Source organism: Brienomyrus brachyistius, chromosome 2 (assembly GCF_023856365.1).
Source record: "Brienomyrus brachyistius isolate T26 chromosome 2, BBRACH_0.4, whole genome shotgun sequence".
Classification (NCBI taxonomy): domain Eukaryota; kingdom Metazoa; phylum Chordata; class Actinopteri; order Osteoglossiformes; family Mormyridae; genus Brienomyrus; species Brienomyrus brachyistius.
In genome coordinates, this window is record NC_064534.1 from 29,023,224 (window position 1) to 29,039,684 (window position 16,461).

The following is a 16,461-nucleotide window of genomic DNA, read 5'->3' on the forward strand; positions in this document are numbered from 1 at the left end:
TGTAGGTGATGATACGCCCTGGAGCAGGGCGCCCGCTCGGGGACAGGCACCGCGCTTCCCGATCCACCCTCTAAAAGCCGAGTGCTATCACTTCCCTCGTCCCTGGGAGTCACCCCAGGAAGAAGAAAAAAAGATACCTACAAAGTGTTCCGTGTTGCACATCTTACCGAGTAAAAAAAACATCCAGCCAGTCTGCTGTGTGGACCTGCCAGGTAACGTTATTACTGATAAATGAACGAGCCAGCAGGACAGCTGACTCTGCCACTCCCTTCCTCCCACGAAGGTCTTTACTGTTCTGCTTTGTTTTCCATATGGATATTGACAAAAATTCCTGGACCTTCTGGACTAACTGCCTGCAGCTACACAATTATTGTAAAATATGTCAGCATGTGTGAGCGTGTGCAGAAGTGTGTGTGTGTTTTTGCAACTATTAAATTGCGTGTAATAATTACCCCCACAAAGTGATAAAACAGTTACTTTTTTACCTGGTGGGGACATTCTTCTGGTCCCCACAAGGATAACCTCAACTTCATAAAAAAATCTGGGAATGCAATCAAAAATGTCAAAAGTCTTGCATTTTGCTTACTTATGCATTTGCATTTGGTTACTTATGGTTCAGGTCAGGGCTGTGTAGGAGATCAGGGTGTCATTGTTGAGATTTGATTTTTCCTCAATAGAAATGAATGGAGACTCCCCAGAAAGATATAGATACATAATCTGTGTGTGTGTGTGTGTGTGTGTGTGTGTGTATGGTGTCCATTGCACTTTGAAGACTGAGGGCCTGCAGTCCAGTCAGCCACTAGGATAATCGGATGCCATGTGCACCAACGAGCTCCAGGATGCCCCAGAACGTAAGGAGGTGCGACTGCACTTACAAGCCACACAGCCCCTGACTCTGATCCCGTCTTCCTTTGCCTGCCCGGCTGTTGAAGCAACCTCTCCCCCCCCCCCCCCCCCCCGACCACAGCTACATTCTCCACCTCCCCTCCAGGGACGTGCGGGTTCAAAGACGGCATGTCGAGGTCACATCCTGGAGCTCGAGTAGCCCTGGATACAGGATCCTGCCCCCATTATGCCAAATGATATTTTACTGTCATCGCAAGGTCGCACAAACAAAACAGATAAACGTGCTGCATAGAGAATGACGGGCAGCCCTCTTCCTTATCTGCAGGACGAGCGCGTTTCGGTAGCCAAGGCGACCCGCTCTCCTCCACCCATTAATCACGAGTTCTGCCCGTTTAACATCCATTTATTTGGCCCAGCCCCTGTTCAGTGCCTGCAGAACACAAAGCGGGGCAGGAGTGAAGGAGGGGAGGGGAAGGGAGGGTTAGGCAGGGCCTTTTCCGTTTTCGGTGGAAAGTGCTTATTTACCCAGCATTCGGCCCTGGCCTCACGCCTACGGCGTAAACACGCGCGGCCTGGAGTCTCTGGCTTGGCAGGCGCGCCGGGCGATGGCGGCTCACGGCATTTTATTTATTTGTTTGTTTATTTTTGCGTCCTGCTGTGCGTGATGTCCGTCACTATCACTAGAGCAAGGGGTCACGTCCCGGGGCTGGAATCACGGTCCCAACCTGGAATTCGGTCCCATGGCGTCACCATAAGCGCATCAAGCATGACGTGCAAACTGAGAGCCGCGCAATGCAGACTACTAACCGGGAGAGGGAACGGCACCTAACGAGAATAAAGCTCTGCAACAACAACAACAACAAAAATAATAATAATACTAACTGTGGAAGGAGCTAACCTATTTCAGCCAATGCTTTGCTTGATTGAGGACACAAAAAAGCCCAATAAAGACAAAACAAAACGGAATATTTACAAGCCAATAAGCAGAGGAATAGCACAGCCTTTATACAGGCCATGGAGCAGCAGAATACAGGGGGGATGGAATTAGCAAAAATAATAGTGCGACACCCTCCAAGGCCCCCAAAAGCAGAGCAGACCCCCTGAAACAGATTCATTATTCACACGTTTCCCAAAAACTAATTTTCGACAGCGATGAATTATTTAGCGACTTTTACGCGTGGAAGGCGCCCTGTGATTTCGGGCGGTGTCCCAGCTTACGGCGCGTCTCAGAGCGAGAGGCTGCCGAGGACTGCAGCATTCCCTTCCCACCCCCCACACACAGTGTGTGAGTACCCTGCTAAACATGTGGAATAGAGGGGGGGGGGGGGGCTCTGTCAGGCATCCCTTCACCACCGGCATCTCTCTAGAGCCCACTCCATCGTGTTACGCTCAATGTACAAAGCTCAGCCCACAAGCTGTAACCCCAACCCCTGTCACTCCGGACGTCGCCCCCCCCCTTCATCGGGCTATGGTGGGCAGCAGGTACTCACCGCATCGCTCTCAGTCCAATCTTATATGCGAGTTCGGCGTCGTGAGGTAGCAGGGAGGTGAAAAGGTACTTGGCAAACGTGTGCATCGGAACGCTCTCTCTGTAAACAGTCTCCCCAAGACCACTGTAAGGCCCACCTGAAAGAAAGGGGGGAGAGAGATAATTCACATCAGAGCATTAGCCCCCGTTCGGGAGACGGCTTGACGCCGATCAAGACTGACATTTCAGCAAATCAGAACAAAGGAAGGCGTCAGTATCTGCCTAATTAGAATCGGCATCGTCAGCGTGGAGCTGGGAGCACCCGGATGGTGTGCATCGTGTTCCGGGGGATCTTGCAGTGCAGTTCTGATGGGGGGGGGGGGGGGGGTGGATGTGCTGCAGTAAGGCGCTGTGTCGGTATAATGGGCCACCGTATATATATATATATATTTTTTTTTTTTTTTACAGTTGCACAGAAAATAAGCTATCATCCTATAAAAGCCATATGTGTGGGCTCAGATTCCCCCCTTCCATAATGAGTTTATTTTTGACTGCACTGGCCCCCGACCACAACCCACATCAGACGCGGGCGGCCCCAGCACCCCGGCATCAGTCGGGCCCACTCCCCGGGCTGAGCATGGGAACCTCATTATCTGGTGACCCGCGGGTGGGTGGGTGGTCTTCTGGGCTGGTGGGCTGGGAAACACGGCCCCAGTTCCTCTCTCCCGTAATGGAGAGGCTGTTAAATCTCAATCAGCTTCATTCCAGCCTGATCCACTACAGGCCAGGCCACTATTATCATTCTAAAAAGGAAGAGTCCGATACGTAACGTTTCTGGGTCCAGGGAGGACTGGGAAGCAGAGAAGACTCCGGCTAAAAGAGTCCGGATGCTGTCATTACAACAGAACAAGCAGCAGACTTATTCATGTTTTTTAAACTGTGAAACTATAACCAAATAAAACCCAATTAAAGTTATTATTGAATAATTTTCTCTTCAGAATATGAACAAACATTACAATGTCCAACCGATTCCCCTTTTATTTTTTTGTTATTAATTATCACTACTATTATTAATTCATTTTTGGTTGTATTGATATCCCAATAAATGTGACAGATCTCACTGCCCGGTACGGCTACACATCCGTACGTCACCAGAGCGACATTCACCTGACGTGACAAAGCAGGACGACCATGTGACCTGCAGATGACCCTTACGCCCCTGAGGCGGGAGTGATAATTACAGTATTGATATCTGCTTTGCTCAGACGGACCCAGCCTGCTCAGAACCTCATTTCCGATCGTCAAGGCAGGTGTGGGGTGCTGATCCGGAGCCTCACCTTCCAGCAGGAAGACGGCCTGCTTGCGGAAGATCTTGATGAGCGAGTCGTTGAGTTCCACCTCCTGGAGGCGCGAGATGAGCTGCTCCTCGTTGCGACAGAGCTTCTCCTGGGCGTAGAGGCCATCCGGCATGCTCCTCTGCTGGCCCAGGCCCAGCAGCGCCATCTCCACCGCCAGCGTCAGGTACGACTCGCCGTCCTCCAGCAGCCGCGCCGGCTGACACGGCTGCGGGTCCGAGCACTTCGCCGGGCCCCCCGGAGTCTGCCGGGGAGAGGGGGCAGAGTGCGTGTGAGCCTGGTTGACATTCCGGACCCTGGTGAGCGGGAGCGGCGGCTTTCTGCGGTCTCTGCCCCGCTACTGAATGCACCAATGGCAGCAGTCGGGCCGCCTCACTGATTTCTGTGACATTTGTCTAAAACCCAGGGGCCGACAGGTGGAGGGGGACGGGGGACGGGGGACGGTGGCCTTCCCTTCTCCCGGCCAGGAACACATCGTGGAGAGGCCGAGTTTCTGAAGCCCAGCCAGGCTCAAGGTCCCGGGACTGGGACCAAGACCAGGGGAACTGGAAAGGTAGCAAGGCCCGGAGCCGGAAGTGTGGTCCCTGGCACAGAACTCCGCAATGCGGGGTGGGACAGGCAGGTATGCGCAGGGGTTCGGGCGGGGGTTTGCAGGCAGGAGGGGGGCAGAAAAGGAGACTGAGCTGGTGGATCTGAACACTCCCCCGCCCCCGCCCTGATTGCATACGGCTTCAAAATCTTTTGCAGGGGCGGGGCCAGGCGAGACGAGGCGGGGCCAGGCGAGATGGGGTGGGACAAGGCGAGATGAGGCGGGGCCAGGCGAGATGGGGCGGGGCCAGGCGAGACGAGGCGGGGCCAGGCGAGATGGGGCGGGGCCAGGCGAGATGGGGCGGGGCCAGGCGAGACGAGGCCAGCCCGCCCCAGTAATCTGGACTTGCTTAGGCTGAAGGAGCAGATAATGAGGAACCACTGGGATCCTCAATGGGACCCAACGAGCTCAGAGCCAGCCTGACATGCTAACATGCAAGATTTACGACTTCTAAAAGAATTACAGCAAACCAATTATAATTACGGCGGGGCTGAATTTTCATTCGTTCCAGCCATACATGAGAAATAACGCAATCAACATGCCAGGAAAGGCAGCAACTGAGGGGAAAAATCCAGAACGGTCACAAGTACATATTAAAAAGGGGTCAGCAAGGACGCGTGGTCAGGGCCTCAGAGCGGGGCCTGTGTGGGCGGGTCAGCGCCCCCGCAAGCAGGGATAGCTTCATGCGACAGGGCACGCCCGACGCCTGGGTCCCACCATAGAGTGCGCTGAATGGTGAGCGTGCTTTTTCCCGCAGGAGGGGTTGTGCACACGTGTAAATGCAGGGTGTGTGCCGTGCCAGGCGTCTGCGGTATGTGCAGAAGCCTGTTCGTGCTGCGCGCTTACGTGTCTGCGTGTGTAGCGAGTGTGCGTGTGCGCACGCATGAAGGACTACAGACTAAACAGTCCGCAGACCTGACACCGCCAGAGGCTTTAGTCTGGCTTCCAGGCTTCACACCCTTAGCTACGCAGTGGCCCCCTCCCTGACAGACTGCCTGAACTGCAAAGCTGCAGCAGGCACCTCAGGAAACGTGAGGCCCTACCCTGTATCAATCATATTCAACTGTCAGTGCAGAGCTCATTAACATGTCAACTGGGAACTGGGAGGGAAGCTGCACCCCCTATCCCTCTCCAACACCTCCCTCGTGGGACTTGGCCCGGCAGGCTGCACATCGGAACACTGTAACTCACAATGGCCCGGATGAATAATAAATTAAAGGAAGCCTCATTAGGACAAGAAAACATTCAATAGTGAAGGATAAATGGGGAACCCCCACCCCCCACCCCCCACCCCAAACAGGGCCCACGAGGGTCAGGGGGCGGGGGATCCAAAAATGGTCACATTGCCTCTGCCCAGAAACACCACAGAGGGCTCAGGTGCATGTCTTTGGAAGAGACCATACACAGGTACCCCCCCCCCCATCACATAACCACATGGGGACACACTGGGGAGGAAAGCCCCTTACTGTCCGGCAGCCTCCAGTGGGGAAGTCGTATCCCCATCATGGACTCCAGTTGGCCAGGAACTCCGGAGACACTGATAGGCCATAGCCAAGCAGGGAGTCGGGAGCTGGGTGGGGGGTGGAGGGGGGCAGTGACAGCAAACAGCCCACCAGCATCTGCCTGGTGGTGCCAATCAGTGGGGAGCGAAAGCTGGAATCCCCCGAAGGCTCTTGTACTAACTAATTACACTCCAGCCCGCCAATTGTGACAGTCATATCTCCAATCACACCTCATGAATAAGAGATAGGAACAAAAACATTAAAAATAAAAAGGCATTAAAAATGCAGAAGACAAGATTTAGTCCAGCCCCCCCCTTCCCTTCCCATTGCTGAAACCTATTGACTTCTTTTTCCCTTTACCGCATTTCCCTCCCCAGCTGCCGTCACTCGCACACGTCTAATCAAGTGCGGGATGCTCCCAGTGGCCTGACGCTCACGGAGACACATTTTACTTTCCAAAAAAAAAGGGGGGGGGGGGCTATGGGTATTTCTGAAGACAGCGACACTCGTGACTCTCAGTGTAAAAGGAAATGCTCAGAGGAGTCAAAGCGGGAGAGAGACAGATAACCGTGACAGGGGCCCACACTGAAAGGCGAAACGTTACAGGCACAGTTCAGGTTTGACTACTGTATGCTTGTTAAGCGTAAACACAGAAAACTGAACTAACTACTGGCACGACACCGTTAAAAGCATATTGCAGGATAAAGTTCCACTGTATCATTTTTTTTTTTAAAGTTTAACTCTTCAAAACCTGACTCAGTCATACAGTCAGACACTTGCTGAAGCGTGCCAAGTGACATCTCACAAAGCCCAGCCCCAACAGGACAACGAACACGAAGAGGACATGGCCCGCGGGACGGAGGTGACTACCTGAGAGGTCCAGGAACCCCGAAGAGCCGTCGTCGGCGGCCCAGCCCGTCTCCGTCTCCGTCAGCGTGCTGAAGAGGGTCCCGATGGGGTCCAGCGGGTGGCCCACCCAGCCCTCGGTGTTCGTAATGGAGGTGAGACCTTTGTGCAGTAGCTCTGGAGTGATAGAGAGGGGAAACTTTACTTGCTAATTCTTAGCCATGTCAGCACTGAAAACATCACAAGGTAGAGGTGGGACCTGCAGCTGAGGTACCATTAGCAGGGCCTGGTAGTGAAGTACTAAACACAGACCTAAAGGTGGCAATGGAGAAACCAGCGCTACAGTACTGACAGTGATACCTGAACTAATGGAGGCCATTATCGAAAAAATTCTCTTCACTACTATCTGATGGTCAAATACTGCCATGACAAGATGTGTGCATATTTTAAATGCTGAGTGTATGTCGGAGTGGGAAGAATATCACTCGCGTTTAGTGATTACCCGGCTTTCGGCAATGAACAAATCGTTTCTACAGAAAACTATGCTGACATTAAAGCTGCGGTAAGCCGCGCTCCAGCTCGTAAAAACCAGCATAAACTTTTAGTGTACAGGGGAGAGATGGTGCATGCAACGACCTTCCTGCTTACACTCTGCTGGTATTACGGACGCTAAAGGACTAGAGTCAACTGGAGATGGAAAGTCATGTGACACGCCGGCTTGGAAGCGCAGACAGCACACTGCCAGCGAGCTTCCTGCTCCGCTCAGAAAGTCCGGTTCCCTCATAAAAGTGAGATTTATGGAAAGTCTTGTGGCCCAGTGCAGCCTTGGCTCCCCAACACTTACGCTGCGTTAATAAATCTGCAGGATTAGTAATTGCAAAATGAATGTTCCTTGATGGTCTTTAATTAGCAGTTCAAATCTGTAGTTTACGGTTTATCCTGTATAGTGCAGGCTGTGTAAGGCTGGCCAGGGAAAAAGCACCCAATGCAGCGGGGGGCTGTAATGGGGGGGGGCATCAGCGTGCGGGATCTCAGATTTCAAGACAGCTGTGCCTGAATGCCCAGTCAAAAGTCATGTAGGTCCCTGGGAGGAGTGAGTGGAGTGCCTTTAGTGTGCAACTGACCATGTGAACGTGCTGATGTGGAGTGCTCACCCTGCCTCACCCCTCACGCCGCCCAGGCCACGCTCCGCCCCACCTCCCGCCTCACGCCGCCCAGGGCACGCCCCGCCTCACCCCCCACGCCGCCCAGGCCACACTCCGCCCCACCTCCCGCCTCACGCCGCCCAGGGCACGCCCCGCCTCACCCCCCACGCCGCCCAGGCCACGCTCCGCCCCACCTCCCGCCTCACGCCGCCCAGGGCACGCTCCGCCCCACCTCCCGCCTCACGCCGCCCAGGGCACGCCCCGCCTCACCCCCCACGCCGCCCAGGCCACGCTCCGCCCCACCTCCCGCCTCACGGCACCCAGGCCACGCTCCGCCCCACCTCCCGCCTCACGCCGCCCAGGGCACGCCCCGCCTCACGCCGCCCAGGGCACGCCCCGCCTCACGCCGCCCAGGGCACGCCCCGCCTCACCCCCCACGCCGCCCAGGGCACGCCCAGGGCACGCCCCGCCTCACGCCGCCCAGGGCACGCCCCGCCTCACGCCGCCCAGGGCACGCCCCGCCTCACGCCGCCCAGGGCACGCCCCGCCTCACGCCGCCCAGGGCACGCTCCGCCCCACCTCCCGCCTCACGCCGCCCAGGGCACGCTCCGCCCCACCTCCCGCCTCACGCCGCCCAGGGCACGCCCCGCCTCACCCCCCACGCCGCCCAGGCCACGCTCCGCCCCACCTCCCGCCTCACGGCACCCAGGCCACGCTCCGCCCCACCTCCCGCCTCACGCCGCCCAGGGCACGCCCCGCCTCACGCCGCCCAGGGCACGCCCCGCCTCACGCCGCCCAGGGCACGCCCCGCCTCACGCCGCCCAGGGCACGCTCCGCCCCACCTCCCGCCTCGCGCCGCCCAGGGCACGCCCCGCCTCACGCCGCCCAGGGCACGTCCCGCCTCACGCCGCCCAGGGCACGCCCCGCCTCACGCCGCCCAGGGCACGCCCCGCCCCCCACGCCGCCCAGGGCACGCCCCGCCTCACGCCGCCCAGGGCACGTCCCGCCTCACGCCGCCCAGGGCACGCCCCGCCTCACGCCGCCCAGGGCACGTCCCGCCTCACGCCGCCCAGGGCACGTCCCGCCTCACGCCGCCCAGGGCACGCCCCGCCTCACGCCGCCCAGGGCACGCCCCGCCTCATATCCCATGCTGCCCTTGAACTGACTCCGGGTTTCCATGACGATAACTGTCCGAGAGCTTATTCAAAATGGATGGATAGGCGAATGGATGAATTAGGATGCAAAAATGACAGGTGTGAAGGTGACCCTGCGTGAAAGGAGCCGGCCAGGAGAGGCCCCCCCGACTCGGTGCGAGGCTATACGCATGGGTGAGCTGCGGCCCCCACACCTTTCTTGTGCTGTCGGAAAAGCTCCAGCTGCCTCTGCTGCTGCCGGCGCAGCGTGTTGACGATGGCGATGGCCAGCCGCAGTGCCTCCCGAGGGTAGCCATGGGAGCGCAGGGCATCCACGCGAGCACAGGCCGTGGGGACGTGCTCTGTTGGGGAGGGAGGGGGGGCGAGAGGGAGGGAGGGGGATGCACAGTGGGGAGTCAGCCAACACAAGGAGCAGTTCTCTCTTTTGTGGGGACAGAAAGTGTCAGTGAGTTGCCGCAGTTCAATGGGGGCCCTGTTCCCATTGGCCAGGGCCTTTCAGTCCCTTTAAAAGGCAGCCACCCTCGCCGCCCCCACAAAGGGGAAGTTCAGCCCTCTATGAGGCATCTTTCTTAATTCTCTTGTTTTGAAATAACATGCCAGAGACCGAGGCAAGGCGAGACAAAGAGGCAAGTCACACGGGCCCTCCCCTTCCGCCGCTGCTTACCGTGCCACATCGGCCAGCCGCGCGAGTCAAAGAGAGAGCTTTCAGTGTCGTCATGGTAACAGTAGTTGGTGTAGAGGTCGCTGCTGATGATGTGCTGCAAGTGACTGTCCTGCCAGTGGAGGTCGCACGCTTCGATGGCCCGGGTGAAAACCGTCCGGTGGGGTCTGTTGGCTAAATCTGGGAGCAAGGGAGGATGTGGTGGGTGGGGGCTACAGGAAGGCACAGGCGCACACACACACACACACACACACACACACACACACACACACACACACACACACACACACACACACACACACACACACACACGCACACACACACACACCTCCAGAGAACCCCTCACTCACCATTTCATATTCCTGCCTGCCAATAAAGCTAAAGTTTGCCTAACTTCAGTTCAGCAACTTCAGCTGCACTGGCAGACAGGAATTAGTCTGTATCGGCAGTAGAAGGGGGGGGGGGGAGGTGGGTGCGCCCAAGCCAAGTCAAGCTACAGCAGCAGCAACAGCTTGGCCCCCTCCCAGCTAAAAACAGCTGGAATGCAACATTTGAGTCATCCGGAGGCTCTTTCCCAGCCTGCCAGCCTGCACCCCCCACGCCCCCCTGTTCTGCTGGCACAAAGGCAGGCGTTTTGTCATTGAAAGACACCCAAGGCTTCTTGTCCCCAAATGGGGGTCTGCACAATGTGCTACAACCAGGCAAGCGCCGTCACAGCGCGCATGCAGAGCGCATGCTAAACCAGCCTTTCTTCACCCCCCACCACAGGCCCCGAGTCTAGTGAAACAAGAGCCCCTCCCTCTCCTGACTTGACATGACACAGCTACACCTTTTCGTGTCTCTCTCTCTCTCTCTCTCTCTCTCTCTCACACACACACACACACAACCAAGCTGTTGTCCAGGGGAAAGTATTTTTAAGTTGGATCCACACTGCATGTCGTTCTGAGAGCTTTTGGTTGGGGCTATAACGAGCCCCTCCCACACCAGAAATGGGGGGGGCCCGTATCACGGCCATGCCGTCCACCTCTGAGGGAAAAAAACACCAGGGCCGCCTCCGCTAAGCAAAAAGAAAAACAAAAAAACAAAAAAAAAAAACACTGCAGTCTACAGACACGAAACTGTAAACCGGGTAACTGGATAAGAGTGTCAAATAAATTATGTAAAACCATTAGCCGCACCAGTGCTCATTAACATGGCGCACAGGGGGGAGGGGCAGGGGGGTGAAGGAGAGAGTTCATTTCACATGCTCGGCTGACTACTTTCTTGATTACAGGACTGGTTTCGCATGCCGGACTGGTTTTTTTTACCTTGGTTTGCATGGGGGCCCTGAGGCAAGGAGTTGGTTAAATTGGGCAGCTCGTTTCCATGGTTACCATCCTCCCAGGGGCACACGTCCACACTGTTCCACTTCTTGAGCTGCCTAAGCCAGCAGGCCTTCTGCTCCGGCTTGCTGTGCGGGTTGAGGACTATGCACATCCACAGGGCGCCTGGAGGAGGACGGACACACACACACACACACACACACACACATTACAATGCCATACTACGGAAAGGTAACAGTCAGGGAGGGTGGTGTGCTCAGCTTTTAACGACAGGCTTTGCACCAACAAGCAAAACCCTTTTGATGAGCCTGATGATAACAGTGGGGCAGAGTAATGACCGTGTACCAGAAAGACCGCAGTAAACATATAATGCAAAACGCAGGAGGCTCCAGGCCGGACGAGTCTGCAGCTTCTCACTCGTCCTCATTCCTCCCTTCCCAGAATCCTCGCCTGGGCTGATGTGGGCACCCACGTTCGGAAAGGTGCTGCCAAGTGTAGAGACGCGGCCACCTGCCCGCAGACGCGCAGCCCACGCGTCCGTTATGAAACGCCACCCCGCTCCCTCAACATGAGATTCATGAGGACGTTTGCCGGCAGCGGCGGGGGGGGGGGGCTCAATGTCCCACCTCCTTTACAGCCCCTATTATTGCAAGCTGCAGAATTTTCAGATCCATGGGACTGTAAATATCTCACTGGTCGCCGAGACGGGGAACTCTGGAGTGGGGCGCGGGGTGCTTTAATTTTAAACTGGTTAAATTTATGAAAGGGGATTTCAGACACACGGGCACGGACGGACAGACAGACAGATGGACCCCGTTAAGCTCCAGCGAAGCCGCATTCGGAGATCCCGGCCTCATTATTTTAGACGAGAGACTGAGAAATAGGCTAGCTGACAGCTCAAATAAGCACGGGCACTTTAATGCAGACAAATGAGCATACACAGTACCTTGCTATTGGTTTGTTACCCCTAATCCCCCCGGTGAGGGGCGGGGCCGGCCCTTCAAGGTCTCCAAACTGACCCCCAGTGCATATTCCCTTTTTTTATATGTACACACATACATCTGATATCAGAAAGACAAAACAAATCATCTAAGGGGAGGGGGAAATTTTGATTGCACAACAAAGGCACCAGAAAGCAGAACTATAAATCTCTTATCCTGGTCCACCCCTCCATTTATCTAGAAAAAGGCACCTCTGGATATATATATAAAAAACACTGTCTGGGGGCAGTTCCTACGAGTGATGTAAGGTGAGGTAAGAAAGCAAAAAAATAAGTTGCCGTCCTTCTGCTCATGGGTTAATTTGGCACTGAATGTCAAAACCAGCAGTAAAACATGTGGCCCACTGTATCCCTTTTGAAGAACAAAGACATTCAGAGACATATTAAACAAAAGTGCACCCACCCCCGCGCTAAACGGACGTGAAGTCACTTACCACTGCTCACAAACAAACATTAAGCATCTCACTGGAGCCTGAAATTCCTTTAAGCGTTTGGATAATGCTCAATTACGTCCGAGCTCAGCAAACGGCTCCCCAGCTTCCCCGTGTTGGATTCCTTCCCAAAACACCCCAGTGATGGGTCTCAGAAGCCCCCACCTGGTTGACAAACATGTCCACACAATATTGACACCCCCCTACCTGACGACACCCACTTCCTCCAGCAGCAAACATTATCACAGGCTCAGAAAGCCACGCAGAAAATCCATTTTTAAGGCTTTTTTAAGGAACAGCGGCTGACCATACATTAGAAGGGTATCGTAACAAAATTTGATTCCACTCTTTCTGATGAGCTTGTCCAAAATATGAAGAGGACATTATGAGAAAAACAAGCTGTATATCACAGAAAAAACAGGAAAAGGAACGGAAAGTGCAGAAACAGCTGAATTACTTAAGTAAAATACGACCATTTTAAATGCTCATGTCACAAAATAATGAACGTGCGTTTTGTTTACGATTTGTAAACGTTCCTTGTGATTCTCATGCAAACCGAAACAAGGGCCCCTTATAAATAACGACCTTAGACAAAATTGAAGTCAAGCGTTTCTTATAGTAAAATGTATTGAATAACGCCACTTTGATAAATGTTGGTAAGGATGCCAAAGACGAGAGGAACACAGGTAATGAAAGGCTGCCCACAAGTAAATGTGATTCCAGATCGTTTTCTGTTGAGAAATGATTCTGGTTTTGTGCTTCTTTGTGTTTATTTACATGCCTGCTCCTTATGAATCGCCTGCTCTCAGTGCCCAGTACAGACGGGTTCCCCTTAACACCCATTGTCTTCATGGTCTCTCGGTTCGTGGGGTGTGAAGAAGCACCAAGAAGAAAATCAGACGTCAACACGTCTAGTTTCAGCCTCAGTCACCGTGCTTTGCGCCGATTCTTTCTCAGAAAGGAAAAAATTAGCAAGAAAAGGCCCTCGCAAAAAAAAAAAAAAAACAGCATTGGTTAAAGGTATCGAAAACATCGCCGATGAACGTCTGTAGAAACAAAACCGAATTTAAAAAAAAGAAAAAAAAAGACAAATGAGCAGCAGGCGGTATGACAACAGCAGCAGCAGCGACAGCAAGCTAACGTGCTTCAATCCACCCTTGTGACTACAATTAAACTCAAAACTGCAAAAAAAAAAAAAACAAAACAGAAAGCCTTCAACCTCAGACAGGGGCTGCAATTGCAGCACAGAGATAACGGCCGACCACTGTGATGGGGGTGGGGGGCACAAACAAATCAGGTAAAAATAAAAAGCACACAAGCAGCCCTATGCTGCTTTTTTGGGTTGGGGAGAGATAGAGGGAAACTGCTAGTACACTACTACATCACTGCCATCTTCCTGTTCGTACTTGCAATCTTCCTGATGGACAAGGAGATATCCCGCCTTCTTTTATATCTTGGCCCCACCCCTCAACACAAGACCCGAAACAGAATAAATAGGCTACATTACGGAGGCAGAGAGATGGATTAAAGGAACGGCTCACTCCTGACACGACGCAGAGAAAAGGCCAGCACGAGGCAAAGCCACTCCCCCAACCATGGGCCACTTGCCCATCTCCAACCTGGAGGTTGAGGACGACCTCCCCCTCCCCCTCCTCCCCCCGCTTTCCCCTACCCAGCCCCCCTCCCCCTTGATAATCTGGGAGTGCCTGAGCAATCATTTTGCATTACAGAGGCAGTAAAGCTTTATAGAAGGACAGCAGCTGTAAGCGCCGCCCAGCCTCTGGGGCTAATAAAAGGACCATAGAGCAGGGTGGGGTGGGGGTGTAGCTGTGAGAGGACCCCAGTATATACACACAGGTGTATGCATGCATCCGGTCACTTTTTACAACGTACATGCCCGGTCTGAGACTGAACATGACCCAGTGCTGACGGAACCCTCCAATGCAGATCAAAGGGCTATATGAACGAGGGGCAGCCACGGTGAGGCGGCCGCCAGCGGCCCAAACGGGGTCATGTGGTGTGGCGGTGCCTCTCACCGAGCTCGTCCCAGAGCTGCCGGTACTTGTCAGTCATGATGGTACCCTGCTGCCTCCATAAGGAGAGCCGAGGGTCGGCCATAAACTGCTCCGTGATGAGGGTTAGCATGCGCGCGCCGTTGGAGTCACGCATCTTCAGCATCTCCCGAACCTGCGGGGTGGAAAGGGTGGGGTTAGGGTTAGGGCCGGCACGCCTACAGATACTCCCCCATACTCAACATCCCAACATTCATACTGCCCATTAGAACGTGTACAGTCGCTAAATATCCAGGTTACGTTTCACAGAACAACAAAAATGAAACGGAGCAACAGAGATAAAGGCGTGAGAACCATAACGACCGAGGTGAAGAAAATTACATCTATCCATCTATGTGTGTATGTATGTATCTGTGTATGTATGTATGTATGTATGAATGTATGTACGTATGTATGTATGTATGTATCTATCTGTGCATGTATGCATGTATGTATGTATGTATGTATGTATCTATCTGTGCATGTATGCATGTATGTATGCATGTATGTATGTATCTATCTGTGCATGTATGCATGTATGTATGCATGTATGTATCTATCTGTGCATGTATGCATGTATGTATGCATGTATGTATCTATCTGTGCATGTATGCATGTATGTGTCTATCTGTGCATGTATGTATGCATGTATGTGTCTATCTGTGCATGTATGTATGCATGTATGTGTCTATCTGTGCATGTATGTATGCATGTATGTGTCTATCTGTGCATGTATGTATGTATGTATGTATGTATCTATCTGTGCATGTATGTATGTATGTATGTATGTATGTATCTATCTATCTGTGCATGTATGTATGTATGTATGTATCTATCTATCTGTGCATGTATGTATGTATGTATGTATCTATCTGTGCATGTATGTATGTATGTATGTATGTATGTATCTATCTGTGCATGTATGTATGTATGTATGTATGTATGTATCTATCTGTGCATGTATGTATGTATGTATGTATGTATGTATGTATGTATCTATCTGTGCATGTATGTATGTATGTATGTATGTATGTATCTATCTGTGCATGTATGTATGTATGTATGTATGTATGTATGTATGTATCTATCTGCGCATGTGTCCGTCTGCGCATGTGTCCGTCTGCGCATGTGTCCGTGTGTCTATCTCAAGGTGTGTGCTTATATACATAGGGGTACATGCTGACCCCAGTTCTCCTTCTAATGCTTTCAAATCTAACAACACCTACAGTCATGGCTGTAAAATAAGTCTCCTTTCCCTGTTAACAAAGGGAGCAAGTAAGTAAATAAATTAATAAATAAATAGGAGGGATGAGGAGAGCAGACAGCCCCCACAGTTAATATTATGTGCATCGACTTTACCCAAAAACAACTTGGCTTATAATTTTCCCTGATGCAGCCCATATTCATAGACTTGCTAAAGGAAGTGAGAAGAGTCTTGTTTATAGAAATAATGATGGGTAAATAATATTTCATGTTTGTGTTAAGATTCTTACTCCTGAGCATGGAAGTCTCTCAGGATTTCATCAAATGAATTAATGAGGAACTGCACAATATCGGAGTCGGGGGCAGAGGGGGCTACCTTGGCAAAAAGGAGGTTGAGCTGCTTGCCCGAACCATGGTACCCTCCTTGTGAAAGGAAGAGCTTGACCTGCTCCTGGACCTGCTCCTCATCCAGGTGCCAGCAGTTCTCGTCGTCTACACTGGCTCCTGCCGTGGGGTCCGGGGCACCTGTGACACAGTGGGGACACGACCTTACTCAGGTAGTCGCAGGAAGCTGGGTCTGTACCAGTTCCAGTACTCAGCCACACTGATACCTTACTGACCTATTCCAGCAATCAGCCATACTCACAGCCACACTGATACCTTACTGACCTATTCCAGCAATCAGCCATACTCACAGCCACACTGATACCTTACTGACCTATTCCAGCAATCAGCCATACTCACAGCCACACTGATACCTTACTGACCTATTCCAGCAATCAGCCATACTCACAGGTCACTGGTCCCTTACTCACCTATTCCAGCAATCAACCATATTCAACAGCACACCAATACCTTACTCACCTATTCCAGCAAGCAGCCATACTC

At 53.0% G+C, this 16,461-nt stretch overlaps 1 protein-coding gene across 2 annotated transcripts in view; it reads right to left on the reverse strand.

The window, feature by feature from the left end:
- zswim6 (zinc finger, SWIM-type containing 6) overlaps positions 1–16,461 on the reverse strand; it is a 52,355-nt gene that overhangs the window by 6,252 nt on the left and 29,642 nt on the right. Inside the window, exons 3-10 of one of the 2 annotated variants that reach the window (XM_048984487.1) lie at positions 15,950–16,098; positions 14,356–14,506; positions 10,874–11,053; positions 9,570–9,746; positions 9,100–9,246; positions 6,624–6,783; positions 3,652–3,905; positions 2,337–2,472 (exon numbers count right to left, since the gene is read on the reverse strand). In XM_048984487.1, coding sequence (XP_048840444.1) covers positions 2,337–2,472; positions 3,652–3,905; positions 6,624–6,783; positions 9,100–9,246; positions 9,570–9,746; positions 10,874–11,053; positions 14,356–14,506; positions 15,950–16,098 — 1,354 coding nt within the window. Of the gene's footprint in view, positions 1–2,336; positions 2,473–3,651; positions 3,906–6,589; positions 6,784–9,099; positions 9,247–9,569; positions 9,747–10,873; positions 11,054–14,355; positions 14,507–15,949; positions 16,099–16,461 lie in introns of both variants that reach the window. The other variant, XM_048984497.1, reaches the window with a different exon arrangement.